The sequence below is a fragment of the Mytilus trossulus genome, chromosome 8 (genome assembly GCF_036588685.1).
Source record: "Mytilus trossulus isolate FHL-02 chromosome 8, PNRI_Mtr1.1.1.hap1, whole genome shotgun sequence".
NCBI lineage: Eukaryota > Metazoa > Mollusca > Bivalvia > Mytilida > Mytilidae > Mytilus > Mytilus trossulus.
The window spans coordinates 14539546-14562902 of NC_086380.1; the positions used below are offsets into that span (position 1 = coordinate 14539546).

At 31.2% G+C, this 23357-nt stretch overlaps 1 protein-coding gene across 1 annotated transcript; it reads right to left on the reverse strand.

Moving 5' to 3' along the window:
* Window positions 1-885: 885 nt before the first annotated feature.
* LOC134727376 (uncharacterized) lies at window positions 886-14469 on the reverse strand. The gene is made up of 11 exons (XM_063591752.1): window positions 14310-14469; window positions 12545-12829; window positions 11742-12023; window positions 10946-11203; window positions 8353-8376; window positions 6960-7064; window positions 6632-6653; window positions 3552-3583; window positions 3057-3227; window positions 1951-2015; window positions 886-1405 (listed from the first exon to the last, which is right to left on the reverse strand). Exons 1-11 carry the CDS (start codon window positions 14368-14370, stop codon window positions 1196-1198), a joined length of 1515 nt encoding a protein of 504 aa, XP_063447822.1. The 5' UTR covers window positions 14371-14469; the 3' UTR covers window positions 886-1195.
* Between the last annotated feature and the right edge of the window lie 8888 nt (window positions 14470-23357).

Genomic DNA, 23357 nt, shown 5'->3' on the forward strand with positions numbered 1-23357 from the left:
CAAAAGGCGACTCAGATAGGGTACATACTCCAATTGTCTAACTTAAAATAGTACTTGAGGATGATAGCCTATTGAAATAAAGATTAAAAAAAAAAATACCACCTTCAGTGGTTGGTGAAGTCCGATCCCTCTTACAGCAATAATGCAAGCAGGTAATATAAAGAAATCACACAGTCCTTAAAAATCAGATGTAGTCTAAGTAAGAAAGAAGGATACGCGTATAAGAATGTGTGTGGATTTTAGACAACTTAAAAAGAAGTCTCGTCTTGATGCCTATGGTATTTCCCGTATAGAAGAAATACTTGACTGTTTTCCAGGAAGCAAGTCTTTTTTTCAACGTCGAAATGAAATTGGGCTATTGTCAAGTAGAGATTTATGAACTGCATTAGGATCGCACCGCTTTTACTGTAGGTCCTTTAGGATTTTTCGAATTTTGTACGATGCCGTTTGGATTATCAAACTCGACTGCAACTTATCAGCGTGTAATACAAGATTGCTAAGGAGACTTACATTTGAAAATATGTTGCATATTTATAAATGACATTTTTATATTTTCTAGGAAATTTGAAGAACAGATGGAGATGTTAAAACTTTTTTTGAACAGAAATAGGGATGTTTGTTTGAAAATGATCCTAGCTAAATGTACCATCATCAAACCAAAGGTAAAGTATGTTGGTCATATAGTCTTGGAGAAATAATAATGGATCCTAAACGTTTGTATTTGACTTATTTTCTAATGTTCTATTTACAAAATAGAAAGTGTTGGCTTCATGAGTCACTAAACGTCACGTATCCTTAGAGTTTCCCACTTCAAGTCTTTTTTTGTTGATATTAGGTGTAATATGGCCATGAACATGGGTCAAAAGGAAGGACATACTATCAATATATCAATATAATATGTATACAACAATAGTATATATTAAGTGTTTAATGACAATTACGCCTTTTTCAACGGAAATTGTTTCTCTTTCGAAAGTGTTTCCCTCTTGACCTGATACAAGTATTGTAGCTTGATGCAGTTCAAATATGATTTTCCAAAAATGTTCATAAAAATGTTATATAATGACAAATACAAACTTTGTTTACTTAATTTGCTAATTATTGCATATTCCATCATATTTTCTATTGCTTTAAAAAGTTGAGATACATTTGCATATCTGTGTTGTCCCTATCTTACACATTTCCTTTTCGTATTTCATTCAACATTATCATCAATGTTCTCCTCATCATATAACTGTAAATCACTAGTAGAACTGCTTTCAGAGCTACTTGGTAAAGGTTCAGCATGGGCATCAAAATCTATAAGTGCATAAGGTTTCCTGTTTTCTGATCCCCTTATCACAAATTTATGACCCATTGGAAACGGATCAAACAGAACTTCTACATATTTCAAACATTGTGAAATCTGAAAATGAAAAATATATTAACACAATATATACAGTAATTTCGTATAATCAATAATGGTTGATATACTATTAAAAGTAAAATCGCAGTTCGTTTAAGTATGGTTAAATGTTATATACCCATACAGCAAAAAGAATGACATGAAGAAAATGTTTTAATATGATATGCTCTGTTATATAAAAACATGGACCTTGGTAATGGGTATTATGAACTTTGTTTTGTACAAACATCGTGTTATGGATTCCTTATTATATATAACAAGTTAATTTATTTCCAACATTCTCTCTGAGATTTGGCTAAAAAGGATAGGTAATGTTATGATATATGTATCTGTTTCTAATGTAGTGCATATGATAGATACGTTTGGGTTTTTTTTACAGGGTCATTAGATGACAAATGAAATCTGCAAAACGCCACAAAATACCACAATATCCAAAACCCAAAACATCCAAAACCGCAATACCCTAGCAATCAAGATACAAAGCTTACAAAACTACATGTAAGTGTATGCCAATCTACGAAATAAGATGCATGTTCGTGGTATACCTTTTGATCTGCAGGTAAAGTTGGACTTCTGTCTGGATTGAAACTACCATTACTGTTTCTATGCTCTATGAAATTAAAATTCTGTATTAAAGCATACCTGCAAAGGCCATTTTTCTTGTCATTAGATTACAAAATAATTGTCATTTGTCTGAAATTTTGCATAACAGATATCCGCTGGCTTGAAAAACATGTTTAAATTGACAAATAACAAACATGACAAATGCAAGCATGATTTTTTTCCAAAATAAAACGTGTTACGATATGAAATATATTAAACAAAATTGCAGTTGACGAACCCTAATTGCTTTATGACAGAAATCAACAATGTTAATAAATTTGACGCAAGTCGGTTAATGTAGAAAATACTTGATTGAGGAATAAATAGACAATAGGTGGCATAATTTAAAGAGAAGACAGTTGTTTGCTACGAAAAGAGTAAATGATAAAATGCAAATAAGTAATTGCTTTTAGTCAGTCGACAATAAGTTAGTACACGCTGACAAAAATCGATACCGGAAATTATCTTGCCAGAGCAGCAATTCTTCCAAGAACAGTTTTGTCTCTTGCTATAACATAATGGTGTGTGAAAAGTATGGACAATACCTGTACCAATTCAGGAGTAAACCAGTTCTTATCCATTCGTTTGAGCTTTTGATGTTGCCATTTTTTTACGGCTTTTCCTTTTTTAATGTGCATTAGAGATTGGTATTCTTTTTTATTATTATTTTATATTTGTTTCAATGTAATAAACGTAACCATAGTTGGTATCATTTTATATGAAATTTTATGTTTGATATTCGTTACATGGATTTACTTTGAGAAGTTACAGCTAATTTGAGTAGACTGAATTTTTCCGATACGGTGACACGTCTTCCAGGGGACAGTGAAATCATGAACTAATACTTTCAAAATCAGACTTAACGCGGGTACATATTTACATTAAATTGAAATATGCATTTTATTTTAGCTGACCTGACCTATAAGTGTTAAAAATAGGTGTCAGTAGGTCTCTGTGATGAGTTGTTTCATTGGCAATCATCATCATTGTTTTCAGCTTTGCCGTGAACATTCCATAATGTGTCGAAAACTTATTTATATATTCTTACTATTTTCCGTTGCTGTAGCCTTGACCTTCAGATTATAAGACACTTTGTGGTTTGAATATGGAACTCCATATCTTTGAAAAGATGGATGGACATCTGTGTCATGACCACTTGCCCCTGGCTGTGCAAGTAAATCACTCATAGAGTGGTACAATTGATTTGTAGCAGCTGTTCCTATAAAGAATATTGGTTTTTATAATCAGTTAAGCATGTTTTTTCCAGGAAATAATTGCAGCAACACACTTAAACAGTTTTGGCAAACATTGTTTACAGCAATCTTTAAAGGTCACAATAACCGAACTTACAATATTCAAACATAGAATTTTAAGTTTCGAATTGGAGACGAGGGTAATATTTGGCACTGAGACATCATTTAAACTACTCAGTCATCATGCAGTCTGTATGAATAAACAGGTATATATGTTTGAATCGGAACAAATCATGTAATGAAATAGGGTCCGTAACCGTTTTAATGTTTGAAAACTATGAAGTTATTACCGTTCATATCTTCTTCTTCTTCTAGCGCTTCTCTGTTAAAAATATGATAAAAGTTTGAATTATACATTATAACTACATATTAATTTACATATTTGGTGTATAAATTCTTGTGATATGTTTTAAAGATTGCATAATATACAATGCAATAATCGTAAAATAATATTTAACAGATCCCAAAAGTACATTTAAAGTATATTGAATATCCACAGAATAGAAAAAAACATGAGTTGTCTTTTGTTGATGTGGTTCATAAATACTTATCGTTTCTAAATTTTTCATTCAAAGTGATGGTTTTCTTGTTTGAAGGGTTAAACACTGATCATCTTTGGGGCCCTTTGTAACTTGTTGTTCGATGTGAGTCATGGCTCCGTGTAGAAGGCAGTACTTTGACCCTTAAAAAATATAAGAAGATGTGGAATGAGCGCCAATGAGAAAACTCTCCATCCAAGTCACAATTTTTTCAAAAGTAAACCATTATTGGTCAAAGTACGGTCTTCAAAACTGAACCTTGACACACACCGAACAGCACAACGACAACTTTTTAACATCAGATTCCTGTTTACTTAATAGTTTACTTTAACAAAATGCTGGTTATCGTAATTCCCGATTCTATGTAGATGGTTTCTTGTCATTTTTATTTGTACTGCTATTCATCTGTCAATAACTACTGTAGAACAATTAACAATGACAACGATTATTTAACAGTCTTTTTTCAAGAATGCGGAATTCGAAGACAGACCTAACTTATACAAGACATACATGTTTACATGCACGAAAAAGGACCAAACAAAATAAAAGAATCGAGCAAGTGGTTAATAATTTTTCATGCTTGAATGAGTCACTACATCTTTAAAGTATAATAAAGTGTAACTGAATGACGCAGCGGCCAAGGCATTAAATGAAAGATAAGTGAAATATTCAATTTTCAATTCTATTTCAAATATTTGCACTAACAAATTGATGAAAAATTAAGCCTGACGACTTTTATGCAAGTCAAAGGTTTATTTGCAATAAAACCAAAATCAATCTACCATTATATTCATTCCGAAATCCCTGTATGAGTTCAAATATATGACAGTTGTTTTCCATTCTTTTTATGTGTTTGAACATTTGATTTTACGATTTGATAAGGGTTATTAAGTTAAGAATTTTACTTGGAGTTTTTTTTTTCTTTTTACACATAGCAAATAAAAACTATGCAAAAATTCATACATATACCGCAATCATATATCTATAATCTATTGTTGATCAATAAGGAAAAATTCAATCCATTCACTAATATTTTAAACTTTAGACGTAACAATTTACTTTACAGTGTACGATGTACTTTCCATTAAGTTATAACAAGGTTATAGTAATAGATGTAATAAATTTATATGAAATTGTCATGAATAATACAACCACTTATAATCTCTTTTCCATAAACAATTTTTTCTAAGTCAGGAAACGTTTAGCAATTGTCATTTGCTGATGTCAAATTCTGTACACATTTTGAGCTTAAAATATGTTTTTATCATCAAATGAGTTTTTTTCGATATACCTTTGCACGGTACCTGCATGTCGAGCCAATAATATGTATTGGAAGAGTAAAAAAAAAGGTGAGGATAATGTGTTGTCGTTATTAATATTTTTTAATAAGATACTTTCCACAAAGGTTTAAATATACAACATTGTATGCAAAACATAATGGTTGGTGAAGTGCATTGGTATTTTGTCTTCAAAATGAATTATCAATTTACAGATCAGATCAATTATATGAACGTGCAAATTCAAAAGATTTGAAAACTATTTTTGCTGTGCAAGTTAAATAGCACTAGCCAACCATACGTTCTCTAACCAATTTACCAAACTAATCTGTCTTTTAATTTAAAATCTTTCAAACCTTAATTCCAAATATTTTCAAGTACGGAAAAATTGAGTACATAATATTATGCTGATGTTCCAAAAGACTGTTTTTTATTTTGATTGATTTGATACTTTTTATTCATAACATAAAATTTAAGTTTGCGTGACATCCAATTAAAATACATGGTATATTTCAAAACAGTTAAACATGCTGTGTTCACAGTTACAACCCGTTCCCATTAACTCTAAGTGTAGACAAATCACTGAGGTTTTAGATTCTTGATTAAAACACAACGTGTTTCACATGTAGACAAGGTTTTTAATGACTTTAAATGCGCAAATATAAGTCTGAAAAGTATGGGGACTTTAAGTTGTGCTCAAACGATATGATTGATAGATATTCTGGAATAGAATATTCACAACGAAACGATACAAAAGATGTAACATTTAACGATAAATGTTAAGGGTTTACCGTTTACAATGTTAATAACATGCATTTGTAAACGTTGATCAATTTTTGAAATGCAAATCCAAACAAGATATTTAGATTAATGATAAAATATTGTGTTTAGGTATATGGAAAACGGTAGTATTACATTTTCCTAGCATTCGGTTGGTCTTTTGTGTACCCAAGGCAGGTGAAGGAAGTCAACTTAGGAGCGCTGTGATTGGATGTAAGGGAACAATATATTTTTTTATTTATCTATGAATAACTGCAGCGTGTAAATATACAATATAAAGTTAAAACCTATTGAAATAATTTCTAAAGAATTATTCGAAAAAGCTTCCAAAATTTCATAAATTTGGTGCAAAATAACGGTTGGCAGGGATAACATAAACAAGCTCCGTTGGAAATTGGTCATGATACTATTTGGCTTCATTTTTTAGAATACAGTAATAAAGTACTAAAACATCACATAACTGTTTTATCCAGTTTTTTATTATAAAAACTGGTAAATTTATAAAATGGTAATATTGTCGCCTATGGCAGAATAAATAGTACTGTTTTCCCTATAACATGTTTATCAATATTAAATACTTGAAAACATAGCTTTATGATTTGAAAATAAATGCATTTGTACTCTGCTGGTAAAAGAAGAAACAGGTGATGAAGTTAAAGTGAATTATAGGGAATAAAATATGTTACATATATTTATGTGATTGATAAAGATCAAATAAGAAGAAAGACGAAAGTAATCAAAAAGATAGTTTGTATTATATTCATATCATATTACTCGTTTGGCTGTTGTCTCAATCCTGGAATCATTGATAAGAGTCTTTAACTATTATTACATATTCTCATGTACAGCAGTACAACAAATAAACACCACAAATTATGAAGTATAATGTAAACTATTCATTGTTCCTCATATCGATTGTGTATTATGTGTCATTGTTAAAATGTTTGTTTGATGTTTGAATTGTCATTTGTGATTGTCTCCTTTGTAATATGGCTCGTTTTATAATATAATAATAACATGACTGGACTTTGGTTTGTTTGTTCTACATGTACAGAGTATATGCAAATACAAATAAAATGAAAACAATTGTAAAAGTACAAACCGAAAAATCGCTTGATCAGGAAGGACGTTACAACAACTACCACAGCTGTAAACGTTACAACAAGAAGTACAATGTATATAGTTGTAAATTTATCTGTGTCTTTTCCTGAAATAACAAGAACAGCACCTGATTAAAACTATAAAACAATATCCTATTTTAATCTAAAGGTAAGAGTGTATTGTTGGTTGTGGGTTTTTTTCGTTGTTTTTTTTTTTTATTTCTTTTATTACTTTTATTTTTTTTAAGTATTCTACAACTCGATCTAGACGATTTTCCAGGATCTGCAGAATACAATTTCTATAATAAAATGCAACAGTTGATTTAAAGCTTAAAAATTCATCCAGAATTTGAGATAAAAAATGAAAAGGAAACCTCATGCAACATCAGTTAAAATAAATCATTAATAAAATTATCCTTGATTTCTGTGTCTTTCATGCTTAACATTTTTTTTATGAAAGAATCAATGATCTAAATAAACATCGTTCACAAAATAAATTTGATAGAAACCTCTTACAATTTGACAAGAGTGAACTTGCTGAAACATGTTATCTGTGCAACAAATTATTGTTAAATTAAATTGCAAATATTATTAATACCAATGCAGCCAAATGTACTCGATACTTACGTTAATCAATGATCCATAAATTAAGATCAATGTCAGAGGAAACATGTCCAACACTTGCAACTACTAATATATAGTTTACCTGTTACTAATTGTACATTATGTGAGAAACTTACTTAAATATGAAAACGAAACGTTGACCACAAAACCATTAAAACGAGGTCAATTTCAATTAACCGGTGTAGACAAACATGTAGACTTATAGTCATTTTTTGCACGAAATATTACCAATAGAATCTGCGATATAAGAGAGAGAAAAACTTGAGCTGTAATGAAACCTCGACGACAGAATTCAAAGATCATTATATCCATCGATTATTAATGATCTGTTAATTTAATATCTAAGATGCAATTAAAATCACAATCATTTTACATCGACCGATGGACGATGACAGTAATGTCAAGATGCAATAAGCTCAGTTAATTGAACATATATGCCTAACAATCATTTTATTCACCCGATAAGTTGACCAAGTTCTTGAAAAACAAATTAATCACAACCACTTCGCGTTCTCATGAGAGCCGTAGGAATAAGCTTATGGTACAAGTTAAACAACCCCAGGCAAAATGATTTTTTTTCACCATACAGTCATTGCTCATACGAATAGACTTTTTATCTAAACTACTTTTTAAACCCACTTTGATCTTGAAATAAGTCCAAATACTTCGAACATATTAAGTCAGACGGAAAAAGCACAAATAATGTTTCTGAGTGAAAAATTTGTTTAATAGATGTTAACTCTTTGTCTTCAGATATTCAGATAAACTTACCTTCTGTTTGAACTCTCTCTTTACCTATAATGAATATATAGTACAAGAGCAATGATTAATTCATTATAAAAGAGTGACATATTGTTGTTATAACCAGATTAGATTTCTACATGTAACATATTGTTTCGCTTCTTCTGTCTTTTATTTCTGTTACTTATAAGTTTAGGTCAATGATTTTAGTATAACATCAAATATATATGTTGTTTACAAGTTATAATTGTGTATAAAATATAAAATAATGGCTAATTGCATCGTTTGACTTTCACATTGATCCTGTCTTAAATTCTTATTTGACCTTTAGGGTCAATTTCTTCAATAAATTGAAAAAGCTATATATCCAAGGATTTGGTATTTACACTCTTTTACATGTTTATTTATTTAATCAATTGATGTAGTAGCGTAAACAGGGATGACATTGTTGATCAAAAGGAGACATTTGTCCAAAACGTTCTGAATAGCTCTTTTGTAAATGACACACAAAAAAACTATTGTATGTTTACCAATGCAAGGACAAGCAAAAAGGGCTTATAGTTAAATTGTGTTAGACACTGATATTGAAACACCGAATATACCTTCAAGAAAGTGTGCAGTGTATGGACAATATATATACATGTAAGGCCGTGTTCACACCAAACGCCGTGTAGAGAAACATGTTTACAATTAGTTTAGTGTAGTGTACACTGGTTTCACATTACATTTGTTCACATCTATACACCTTGTTTAGCTACCTGTACATAAGATTTGTTCTCACTTGTAAACTATATGTCATTTAAATGTTCATTGCGTAGAACTGAATTTAAATTTTCGGAATTTTTTTCTAGCGGTAACGGAACAACCATTTGACTTCAAAAGGGGGGATGGGTAGTGGAAATATTCCGATCCTCAATTTGATAAAAAAAAATGGTCATACAGATGATAAAAAAAGTATTCTGAATCCAGAGTTTCCCCATACATTATAGTGTTAAATATTGGAAAAAAAAGTATTTGATCACCAGCATCGAAAAAAAGGAATAAAAACGTACGCGCGAAAAAAAATCTGACTCAGATAAAAAAAAATAACCCTCCCCCTTTTTTTAAGTTAAGTGGTTGCTACTTTATGAAAGCCATTTTTATAATTTGCAGTAGTTTGAATATACTAGAGATGTCTAGATACTGCATTAGAAAACGTTAGCTGCAACAGCGTGCTTACAGCCGAAAAAAAAGGATTGATATATTAGGGATCACTACATTTTTATCTTTTCTGTTCGTTTCAAATGGTATTTCTTCTCCAAGGAGTATTTGGTAAAGGAATAGGGTAATGTTTTTTTTAATTTATTTTACGTACGCGTGTTATTTAACGGATCTGAGCATTTATGCGTGAATCGTTTTTTGAGTAAAGACCAGTGGCGAATATTTCTGTGTACGTGAAGTCGATTCGGGAAGACCTTTTCAAATGAATTAGGCAGCAACTATTTACTTCATTTTTTGTGGAGGGGGAGGGGGATGTGAGCTATTGATTTTTTCAGGACAAATTTTTGTGAGAAGTCGAAATCAATTTTAGCATTATATATTGTGGCAGCTGAGGGTGAAACAAACAATTTCTTTTTCAGGGCCAAAAACTGGAAACATTTTTTGTTTCCAAAACAAAATCCATAGCTCACCAACCCCACCCCTTTGCCTTTATGTTTTATACTCGACTATAACAGACCCCCCCAAAAAAAAATCAATTGGTTGCTGCCTTATGGGTTCGGCAATGATGCTGCTTTGAGTTTTGATTAGGGGTTAATAAAGTACGTTAATTTTTTTTAACAAAAAAAATCTGTAAAATTTCGACAATTAATAATTGTCAAAAATGTCAATTTTACTCAAAAATAGTTTCCTCCTTACATATATACACGATAAAACTAATGTCCTAAATGCCTAGTTTTGTGTACACTTAACCTACACAAGGCCTACATTGAGTATCGACTGTGTGTAGGTAAAACATGATTTAAACTACATGTAAACATTGAGTTTTATCAATGGGAACGCAATTGTGTTTAGTTTACGTGTGAGTTACACTAACACAACATCGAATTTAGGTCAATGTGAACACGGCCTAAGTCATATCAAAGTATGTGTGACCGTTATCTAGACTTTAAATTTTGACCATTTACCCTATTTCTTATTTCTAGTGATTGATAAGTACTGATGATTAACAGTCTGCGCGATATAATGCTATTAAATTTGTCAGCCTTAGCATGGTTTGTCAAATTTTATACTTAAAAATAAAATACAAAAGTCCACCTATTTATGATTACAAGTGAAAATAAAATACACTTGTTTCTGTAAACAGCTTAATGCTAAACAGATGCCGACATGGTAAGGACGTATTATAATCTATGTATATTTGAACAGCAAAAGCAAACCCGAAATTGTCTATAGAAACATAATAGCAATGCTTAAAAATAGTCTGCAGATGGATCTTCTTTGAACATGTACATGTATATTTGCAGTTCAATGAGTTCTGAATGCATATAGTTACATCCTTATTATCCAACTACCTGTACTTAGTTAGCCATCAAATACTTGTAATGCCTTTTTACTCAAACTACACATAAAGTTTCATTCTTACATAGTGTATCATACTGTAACACCAGGGAGGCATTGTCGCTACCAGCTTCATTGTTTGCTGTACATGTGTATCCACCATCATTTGAATTGTTTGATAATGTAATCTGAAGTTCATTTGATGTTTCAAGTAACTCATCTCCATTGTATATCCAATTGTAACTATTAACTTGCAATTCTGATGTTTCTGAACAGTATAGTGAAGCTGTCATTGTCTTTCGCAAACACGTTGCTTTCATGTTCAATGATATGCGAGGAATCACTGTAATCATTCATAAAACGCAAGGTAAACCTTATATACTGTCAATTTTAGCACGCATTTATTTTGAAAAAAAGAGAAAACATTACTTTATTAAAAACATGCTGCAAAAAGAAAACAATCAGGTGGAAGATAAAAAGAAAACTGGCGAAACCAAACCAAATGAAAGACATATGTGTGCATGGTATGATATCTTTCCAAGAATCAGACTATCAAAGTAACATGAGTAAGATTAACGATTCTTACAGTACTCGAAATACTTGTATATGGCTTGTCCAAAAGAAAGTTAATGTCCTATAAGATTAATAAATCATTCAAATAGTTGAAACTTAAAAATTGTATTAAATTCTAACTGCACGTTTATAAATGGTTAAAATGCGACGTAATCTGCTGATTGGAATACAAACTACGTATACTTGTTGACTTTTCATTGTTGAGAGGAAAGGGATATTTATTTCATATGGTTTTAGTGTATCTTTACTATCTTTTTTAATCTTTTATATATTAAGTGTCATTTCAAAAATATTCAGATTAAACTCACATGTTAGTCTTAATTGCACATTTTTCTCTAACGGTACACCATTCAAGCTGTTATTTGCCTTACAAGTATAGATCTGCCAGTTATCTTTCTGTTGTGGAATAAATGTGTAGTTCAACATTCCTGGTCCTCCTGATAATACTTCTTGTTCTTTTGTTATCCAAAATATAGTCTCCGCTGGCTCGCCGCTATTCACGATACATGTCAGTGTCATTTCATGGTCTTCAATGCCTGAAACTATTTCGGTCATATTTGCTTCCAAAACTTTTATCTCTGATGGTGGTTCTAGAATATAAAAATATATTGATATCTTAATTTATATAAAATTCTTCAATATTTCTTTTTTTGTTTGGACAGAACATCTTCTGAAAACCAAATTTCAATTGTCAAACATGTATGCCTATCTATTCTGGCCAATGCATAGTTTGATCCACCAAAAAAAAGAACTCTAAAGTGTTAATATCCTATTTTTGTTTCTTTTGTCAAAACATAAAAAAAGCTAATTATTGTTTGCTTTTCACGGTACATGGAGTTTAATGATAGTAAGCATATTTCGTTTTTGCCAATGCTATCATAAAGAATATAATCCATACACTTCCCAGTTTCACATCTCTCTTTGAGTTATTAATTCCTTCACCCTTGTGTGTACTTTTTTTTTAATTGCACTTCCACATTATATGCAAACTTTTTCAGCACAAATGTTTATAATATATGCCTATGAAACTTTACATTTTAACTAGTTTTAATGTTTGTCATCAAAGTAAACAACTGATACCGTTTCAGGAACATGAGACGTTTATACTTACTAAGCATTCTTATTCTAAAGTCTTTAGAAAGCGGCGGGTCTCCTGCAATAATGCAACGGTAAGTGCTTCTGTAGTCAGGAGTGAGTATTTGTATTTGCAAATTGCATTCTTCCGTTAATTTTAGTCGTGCTGATGGAATAAAATGTTCTCTAAATTCATAGCAATATATGATGAGACTTATGTTGTTTGTGTTTTCCCAATGGTCAATGTTATTGCTTTCGCATTTTAAAGTTATATTGTCTCCTTCTGCTGCGTATGTATACACTTCATTGTTCATGCTATATGCTGCAAAGAAAAAAAAATGAAATATGAATATGAAAATCATTTCAAGCTGTGTTCTTTAATTAACCGTATAAGCATGCATCTATAAAATATTAGTATCAATCCTGTGTCAGTGCAACTCCTGCAGGAAATATCCTCTCCTTCATGTATGCTCTAATAACCCCAATAGTTTAAACTTCAGTACTGACATTAAGTTTCGTTGTTATAAGAATATCACACAGGAACATTTCCTAGCGTTTATATCTGATAAGCCTGCGTGAAATCACGTGAAATAAGCTTATGTAAGAAAGCAACAAGAAAATATTTCTTAGGACTCATATGAATCCCATGTTAAATTTTGCATGTGGATTTCATGTTAAACCAAAAAAAGGATTTTTTCATGAATTGAATAAATTTGAAAATATTTTGTTATTGCTAAAATAATTATCAAAATTACCAGGATTATAATTTTATACGCCAGACGCGCGTTTCGTCTACATAAGACTCATCAGTGACGCTCAGATCAAAATAGTTAAAAGCCAAATAAATACAAAGTTAAAGAGCATTGAGGATCCAAAAATTCCAAAACGTTGTGCCAAATACGGCTAAGCAAGCTCATTTTAAACGTTCACCTGCTGTTCACGTGTACAACAATCTAGTGAACAAGTTTAACATGAGATTCACATAAAAAACCTCATAATTTATTTCACTAGAGTTTAAAATATAAGTTTTTTTGAGAACGTGGAATCTCATCAATTAAGATTCAAATGAAATTTATGCGTGTACATTTGGCCGTGTAAAACATTATCTGTATTACAATCTTTGAACTGTTCGAAATATAAAAGAATGTATACCACTGGAATGAATTATCTTGTGAACTGTATATTGCATTACATTTGTTTAATTTTGTATCATCAATGTTCTTCAATTTTATACCTTTTGGCCGGTCTTTAAAATTTAAGAATGAGTATCACTAAATATTCAGTTGTAGACACAATTACAAGCGTAACGGACATTTGAAATGAAATATCCAAGTTTTATATATCATTGAACATTTCCTCTAGACATGATATCAAACGATAGTTTCAATGTTTCCATCTTCCAGTTGAAATAATTAAACACACGTAATCCTTCATTTTACCTACTTGTTATCTTTCAGAACCTTTTTGTTCACTACAATAAATATTAACATCAATTACAATATTAAATTTTAAGTATAATTACTCATTTTTCTTTCCGTTATGTTGCGTTTTTTTGAGGTTGCTTATTTAATAACAACCTCTCAAGGGCACAAGAAAGCATTCAATTTCTTTGCAAAATATAAACACTTACACACATTGACTATTGTACGTCAACTTGACATGAACCCGTGGGAAAAGAAAGTTATCAAAAATACTACGTTCAATTCAATACTAAACAAGTATAACTATCATGTGTTTATTAAGTTCCATTTGTCAGTTTTTCCATTTATAAAATAAACATAATCATTTAAGAACAAACTTACCTTTCTTCAAAAGATATACAATAAATATAACACAAGCTAATATTCTATTAAACATATCCATGCATCCTCTTACAGATCAAATAATTGAAAAAAATATAATTCGCTCTGGAATATCCTGTGTCTATCAGCTAAAATGATCGACAAGCAACAATGTATTGGCAACACATTCATGTAGTAACGTATTCATAGCGTTTATATATTGTAACTAGAATACATTTCCTTTATAAAATTCGCTATGAATCATTATAAATATCCACGAACTTGAACTGTTCTTATTGATTTTTTGAAAATGAGATGCATTAATGTATTGTACATTTTTATTCCGGTTTGAAACGTTTTTAAATTACAGTTATTTTAAAATAATTGTATTTACTTTCATAATATCTATATTTTTATTTAAATTTAATATTATCTTATTATCATACATTATTATCAATATTATTATTATAATAATTATCATTAACTCTTTTATGGTCATTATCTTTTTTATGTTCGTTTATCATGTTTATGAAATGGAAATTCAACATTAAAGTCAATATTTTCCTGTTATTGAAATATGTACTTTAAGCAATAGAGTAAGAGTAATAAGATGTTTACGGTTTCTGTTATATATGTGTGTTTGAAAGACACTTGAACTACTTGAGCTGATACAGCCAAAGAGTAAACAACGAACGTAGCACTATAACCATACATGTAAAAATAGGTCGCTTATAATAGATATAAAGCATGTATATCGGTATAAATGATGATGTGTATCAATTTCTATAAAGCAAATATAATAAAAGCAGATGATAATAGCTATTGACAACAAGTTAGGGCTCTGCGTCAATAGAATGTTATTAAAGAAATATAAGGCACACTATGGATTCATGATTCCTGACACAATGCCCTATTTTTCTACTACTCTAAATTTTCTCCTATTTTTTTGTGTGTCTTGTGCTCTTTTCTTTCAATTTCGAGTTCTTTTTTGGTTTTGTCTAAGTCTGTTATAGTGAATTTCTAATCAAAAAAGATTCTCTTACGGGATATTTTTCTTCTTACTGAACGAACATATCTAAACATTGGTCTATTCCGTCTGCATTGTCTGTGTACAATCACTATCTGCACTTAGTAAGATGAATCAATCCATCTGTCCGTCCATATCTGGCTTCTTCATCCGTTAAACTCTTAGTATCAGATTAAATTTTTTAAACGTTTTAACGTAATGTCTTGTTTAGAATTGATTGTGATGTATATTTGTATACTTGGTAGCAGTATACTAAATAATCAACTTAAAAGTTCATCTTTCTTGCTCAACATCCAACACACTTATGTCCAAAATCTTATAGGTGTCTTGTTATAGTTCAGCATAAGCAAATAACAAATGTCTTTGTTGATCGTAGTTTTTAAGAACGGTCGTTGACACTTAGAAACCAGTTGATTACTTAGAACCGTCACGTCCGCTCCTGTTTTAACGACTACATTATTCACAATTTTGCTAATGACCAGAATATTTAATATATTAACTATAACTGTACCGGTAGCTGTTAGTTTGTTTGATGAGGTTGATCTTTTGATTTTGCCATTCGATTAGGAACTTTGCGTTTTGAATTTGCCTCGAAGTTCAGTATTTTGTGACTTTTTCAAAGTTTTTGTCACCTGATCAATAACAATCCATTGAATCGGCTTTGCTATATATAAAATACAATTATGGCCCGTTGAAGAGGTGAATATCCAAAATTGTCAATAGGAGTAGGTTATGTCAATGAGGGCGCAACCCGAAGGGAAATAACTTTTAAGGGTGGACAATTTTGGATATTCATCAATTCAATGGGATCACAATTGTTTTATTATACCTAACTAATAGTGGAAATACCTTTTGAACGCTTACAGTAAATACTACATTTTTTACATGACAAACTAATGACGTTTATATACGTCATTTGTGTTTTAGAATTTCTCGAATGTACAACTATGGATGAATCTTTTTGTAAGATTTTGTGGGCCCTGAAATGGACCGTTACTACAAGAAATATCTTCGGCTGCTGGCACTCTTTTCTTTTAATAACACTTCTCTACGAAACGTGTTATCGAAAGGTCCGAAATATCGTGAGCCTAAATCCATCAATTGGAAATACAACTTTAAAATTTTGATGGATTCAGTCGAGGATTATGCCAGGCAATGGGCTAAGCGCGAGAAGGAAGACGTAGACACTCTATCCGAATGGATTAAGGCAGTGAGGTCGTTAATACAAATCCGAATTAAGAAACTGAATGGGTCCATCAATGCCCATGCTACGTCAATCTTCAAAGATTCAAATGTGGCTAAACATCTATCTGACCTCCATGATAAATATGTTGTTGTCCCCGCAGACAAAGCCCCAAATAACATCGTTTTTATCTGTAAAAGTCATTACATTAATTTCTTGATAAACGAATTAGGTATAGACAATTCACTTGGAAACCCAACATATACCCTCACGACACTAACCAAAGAGGAAATCCTGGATAATCATAGGTCTGTTCTTTGTTCCTTTGGTATTTCAACCAAAGATGAAGAACTGGATCTTCCATCACTGTATTTAATACCTAAACTACATAAGTGTCCTTACAAACAACGGTATATTGTTGGGTCTTCCAAGTGCTCCACGAAACCCCTTTCTGAATTATTAACATCCATTTTATCAGCAATCAAAGACGGGCTTCAAAGCTATTGTGAAACTGCCTATTCTAGAGGTGGCGTGAATCAGATGTGGATACTTAAAAATTCCAAAGATCTTTTAGAGTACATACAATCTAACTCTCTTTCATCTTGTAACAGTATTAAAACATTTGACTTTTCTACTCTTTACACAAGTATTCCACATTCCAAACTAAAAGACAAATTAAAAGAGTTGGTATTACTTTGCTTCATAAAAAAGAATGGCCAACGTAGATACAAGTATCTTGTCTTAGGGAGGGATAAATCCTACTTTGTAAAGAATCATTCTGATTCAAACAAAAAATTCTCTGAAACCGATATTATCAAGATGCTTGATTTCTTGATTGACAACATATTTGTTACGTTCGGAGGACGTGTTTTTCAACAGACTGTCGGCATCCCAATGGGAACAAACTGTGCCCCTCTACTTGCTGACTTGTTTCTTTATTATTATGAGGCTGACTTCATGGAGGAACTTCTTAGGAAGAAAGATAAGAAGTTAGCAATATCCTTTAACTCTACTTTCTGCTATATAGATGACGTTCTTTCACTAAACAATTCAAAATTTGTGACTATGTGGATCGCATCTATCCCATCGAAATGGAGATAAAGGATACTACAGATACAATTAAGTCGGCTTCATATCTTGACTTACATCTAGAAATTGACAATAAGGGTCGGTTGAAGACAAAACTTTACGACAAAAGAGTTGATTTCAGCTTTCCAATTGTGAACTTTCCATTTCTAAGTAGCAACATTCCAGCAGCACCTGCATACGGGGTATATATCTCCCAATTGATACGATATTCCTATGCTCGCATTTCCTATCATGATTTTTTTATAGAGGGTTACTGCTTACAAGGAAGCTATTAAACCAAGAGTTCCAAATGGTGAAGTTGAAATCATCCCTTCTTAAATTTTACGGACGCCATCACGAGTTGGTTGACCGTTATGGAATAGCCGTTTCACAAATGATATCGGAAATGTTCCTTACGTCGTAACAACAATCCCCTTCCCTTTCATTAATTTGACCTACCGAATTAGACTATTTACCGGATTTTGTAATCACATAAGCAACACGACGGGTGCCGCATGTGGAGCAGGATCTGCTTACCCTTCCGGAGCACCTGATATCACCCCTAGTTTTTGGTGGGGTTCGTGTTGTTTATTCTTTAGTTTTCTATGTTGTGTCATGTGTACTATTGTTTTTCTGTTTGTCTTTTTCATTTTTGGCCATGGCGTTGTCAGTTTGTTTTAGACTTACGAGTTTGACTGTTCCTTTGGTGTCTTTCGTCCCTCTTTTCACTTCCAAAGCCTTATTTACTCATCTCTAGATGGGCTTCCGGTGTAACGTTAACGCTGCCATTTTGTTTATTTATGTCTGTGTCGTCATTTTCATGGGAGATAACTGAAGTACAAATCAACAAACTCAATAGGTTATTCATCGGTGAATAAGAGGGTTCTTCACCACTGGTGGAAAATATAAAGGGTTATTCGTCCTTCCTTGCAATTGAATGAAAAACAACTGGATTATTCCATGTCACGTAATAACATTTCACCCAATATAATTGTTTTAAATATGTGTAAGGTATAAAACTACCTCTTGTTTTTGTTTTTTTTTATATATATTTCCATGGACTCCTCGAACAATAACTCCTGGATTTTAGCAAGGTTACTTGTATCTACGCAATATTCTCCAAATAATCTGTTTATATATGTTATACCATTTTTTTTTTGTCTTTTTCTACCAAATTTTTGTTTTTATGTGGCAAAGTTTTCTCCTATTTTCAAGTCGTTAGCTAGGCCAATGTTCTCAACCCTCACCTGTTTGAAGACTCATCGGTTTTGTTTTGTCTCATTTTAAGGAAACAAAGCAGGTTCCTTTTTTCGATTTGTCTTTTAGTTTGTAAAGGGTCATATTTGTGGGAAGTATTGAAAGTCAATGTTTTCAATATACTTCCAAGATGAACGAGTCTAATGTTGTGTTTACTCTAACAGATCTTTTGAATTGTGATGTACAAAAATGTATCATTTTGGAAAATGCCTGATAATTTAACGAAACAATATCATCAAGTTAACGGTAAGTAATGTTTAATTAATCAATTCATTGCAATTTAGACTGATCTTTACTGAGTTTGGTAATTACATTTGTAACTGTGATTCATTAGAGTACAAAGACAAGTCTGATTTTGATAGGATGCAATTAGTTACCATTTGAATACCTACAACCCGTCGATAAACGTTGTTGCGGAAATGTACATTAATATGATTAAGAAGAAAATAAACAGCTGCGATCATCTCATCACACATCCAGTACACAGACGATATTTTGGTATTCAGTAAAATCTTAACCGGTATTTGTGACATAAGCATTTCAAAGATTATAAAATGTAAACAAGATGTCGAAATTTTTAAGCTTTAAATACATATCTATTTGGATAAGTTAATGCAAACGAGGTGTAAAGTGTCTTATACCTTTACAGGTTTATTATGTTAAATAATCATATTACATCAGTGCGTAATCTCGTTAATCATGAGCTATGAAAATCAAGTAGTGTGAGCATTTTTCCGGTGTTTAAAAATTAAAAAATTTAAAACAAATATTCTTTACTGTGGGTTAGCATTCATTAGTTAGTAGTATCCTATAGATTAACAACTTGTGGTTATATTGACAATTTAAAATCTTCCTTGGAGGTGGCGCACAAATGACCAGCTAATTAAATCGATTGATATGTGATTTGTATGCAAAAAGTAAAATCACAAAAATACTGAACTCAGAGGAAAATCAATTTGGAAAGTCCATAATCACATGGCAAAATCAAAAAACAAAAAGAGTTATATTCCTTTGAACTATGTTCAATTTCATAAAGGCAATGTGTTGATTGTTTACCTTGAACAGGGTTATAATTGTATCTTTTACATATATTTTTTTTATTATTGAGTTTGAAATCGTTACAAAATTTGTAATAGATACCCGTATTTTATATTAGTTTATCAAAGACATTTATGTATATCTATAATTTCTTTTTTTTTGTTTCGAAATGTTTAAAATTAATATATACCATTATAAAGAATCATCTTAGTATCTTATAAATATGTTTCTATTACCTTTAAATAATCATCGTGCTAAAATGTCATACATGAGCAAGGTCAAATCTACCCTCATCGTCATTCAGATTCGTAGTGCGATGAGACAACCTGCTATAAATCACAGATCACAGGCACTTGTTTCAGAAACAAATATTTCCTGTATTATACTTTGATATAAAGTTATGGTATATACCGTGAAATATTCTGAAACGAGTGCCTATGTCACAGAAAAAAAAGCATCTTCTTCAAAGTATTCATGAAATTGCAATCTTTTAAAGCCATATCCTGGAAATTATTAAAAAAAAAAAAAAACACTTTCTTTCTTCTTTTTATTTGAGGTAAAATATGCCGGTGAAAAAACAGACTTTTAAATGTGCTGTCAAGAATGCACTGTTTTAAGTTGTGGTTTACATCAAAAATGTCAAACAGCATTCGTCCTTCTACTCGTAAATGCATTTGTTTCTACGATCGATATGGTGTATACAATTATGTCAGATCTCAAATGAAGCAGAAACGCTGAAGTAACGTATCTGGTTTACTCGATCCCTAAAGACAAATACATAAAAGAAGTGTAACACCCCCTAACACAAACACACATACGCACAAACACAAAACATTACACCATAGCCACCACTTTATTCCAGAAACTTCTAACTGATGCCGAATGATTTAGTAAAAAATAGTAATTGTAACCTACCCAAAACAAAAGGATTGTTTTTGAAAAAGACTTTAAATGGAAACAGAAATATATCATCTTCCCATAATGATTGAATGTTAGGAAAATTGACCAGAGTTATCTAACTTTAATAACAGACATGGAAAAGCAAACACTTTTTAATTTAAGCCTAATTAAAATTTAAAACAATGTTCCACTAACAGACAATGTTACTTTATTCAAATATAAGGACTTTGTTAGCTAAAACTTCTAATTTAATTAAATATTATGAATTTTTATGACAATAAATAAACATGCTGCATGATAGTAGGTACCTTCAATTTCCAGAAGTAAATCATTTACATTATTAGGTAAAGAAGCAAATCATAATCATTATTGCGTTTGGTAAGTACAAATTGTCAAATATCACATGAAACACGGTATAAATGTTGTATCTTGAAATTTCCATATACAAAGATTTTTATTAAGCACTATTATAGGAGCATTTTTGAGATATAAACTTAAAAAGAAAAACATTTCTGAACCAAAAGATAATTTTTTAGGACATTTATTTATTTGTCCGATATTTTGATTTCTAAGAAAAGTTTGTTCACGCTGCTTTTTATGCCAGTTTGTTTAGTTTTCTCTCTTGACTTAAATTCACCTTTTAAATACATGTCTCGTTACAGTTTAGGAAAAGATTCATATTTCTTTGGTGCACAGACAAATATATCATTTTGTTTTAGCAAATGGTAATGTCGTTACGTATACTGTGTCTAGTACATAAATAGTGGAATGCAACAACATATGACGACCTCAGTGTGTATATTAATGAAATTTATCCTATTGAACTTACTTTAAATAAAGCTAATACTAACAATTACCACTGCCCTGTCCTCGGTCTTGATATCTATATCACTAACGGAAAGCTTAATACTAAAATTTTAATAAAAGAGATGATTTGTCATTTCCTATCGTTAATTATCCATTTTTAGATGGTGACGTTCCCTTGTCACCATCTAACGGTGTTTAAATATCTCAAATTGTACGATTCGCTTGTGTATGTAACAATGTTTTAGATTTTAATGAGAGAAATTAATATATTACTGAAAAATTATTGCACTAGGGTTTTCGATATCACAAACTAGTCAAAACATTTACTAAATTTTATCATCGGTATAAGGACATCATTCGTAAATATAGTTCAACATGCATACTTCGAATACGTTTAGGTATTTCACATCCAATTTTTTATGGAAATATTCTTTATAAAGCACAAAAAATGTTAGTATTCACCGCAGAAACTAACAAAACCTTTAAATAGACTTATTCAGAAGGGATATAGTTACGATACTGTTGTCAGGTCATTAAAGATTGCATTTTTTTGGCGTTTTATTGATTAACTTATAGGGTCTTTGCATCGAAACTAAACACAATTATTCAAAAACCAGCTGCTTACATGACAAGGGTTATGTTCTTCTCATATATGTTATGTTGGTAGATATTAAACCCCTAACGGGAAGGATTGTGCCTGATATTCATATGATGAAATGCTGGTATGTCAGTTAACTGCTAGTAGTCTGTTATTATTTATGTATAATTGTCATTTTGTTTATTTTCTTTGGTTACATCTTCTGACATCAGACTCGGACTTCTCTTGAATTGAATACGTCTTATGTAGACGAAACGCGCGTCTGGCGTACTAAATTATAATCATGGTACCTTTGATAACCAACTAAATGTACGTATTGCTATGCGTTTACTTTTCTATATTGGCTAGAGGTATAGCGGAGGGTTGAGATCTCATAAACATGTTTAACCCCTCGCATTTTTGCGCCTGTCCCAAGTCAGGAGCCTCTGGTCTTTGTTAGTCTTGTATTATTTAATTTTAGTTTCTTGTGTACAATTTGGAAATTATAATGGCGTTCATTATCACTGAACTAGTATATATTTGTTTAGGGGCAGGTGAAGGACGCTTCCGGGTGCGGGAATTTCTCTTTACATTGAAGACCTGTTGGTGACCTTCTGTTGTTGTTTTTTCCATGGTCTGGTTGTTGTCTTATTAATACATTCCCCATTTCCATTCTCAATTTTTTTTTCATATATCAACATATTAAGTAATTCTTTTATTCCTGAAGCGTTCCTCCCTTCCGTGAGTGCGCCCATGCCTCTAAACTGTGTGTTATGAATAAAAAATATACTTTGTATCAATGTATTATTTATGCAATATTAAATGTTTGCAAAGGGCGAATGATCTGTAAGAAGTTAATAATTATGTAGATTTTTGAAGCCGACACTTTCTTTTTATTTTGATTTCCTTAAGGTAGCACAATACACAGATTTTTCATCCCCAATCAGACATTTTTAAACTGATGTAATTCCACTCATCTTCTTTAAATTTTATAAATAAGGCACCAAAAGAAAGAAGAATTAATCTTTCGAATTGCGACAATTTCCTTATGACATAATTATTAATTAATTAAGTGTTATGTAATTAGTTGCCATATTGTGATGTCCATACTTGAATGAATTTAGCTTCTTTGTTATATATAGCATCAAAAAAAAAATTATAGATTCTTGCACAACACAGTTTTATAAAATTAAACACTATTTCGCAACGGAT

Excerpts from the sequence above, each read along its gene's own strand:
- LOC134727376 (XM_063591752.1), bottom strand. The coding sequence starts at position 14,370 with ATGGATATGTTTAATAGAATATTAGCTTGTGTTATATTTATTGTATAT. Across the intron at positions 3,584-6,631 it reads TTGAGACAACAGCCAAACGA|AGAAGCGCTAGAAGAAGAAG; the intron begins GTAATATGATAT and ends TATTTTTAACAG. Across the intron at positions 2,016-3,056 it reads GGCTACAGCAACGGAAAATA|AGCATAGAAACAGTAATGGT; the intron begins GTAAGAATATAT and ends TTAATTTCATAG.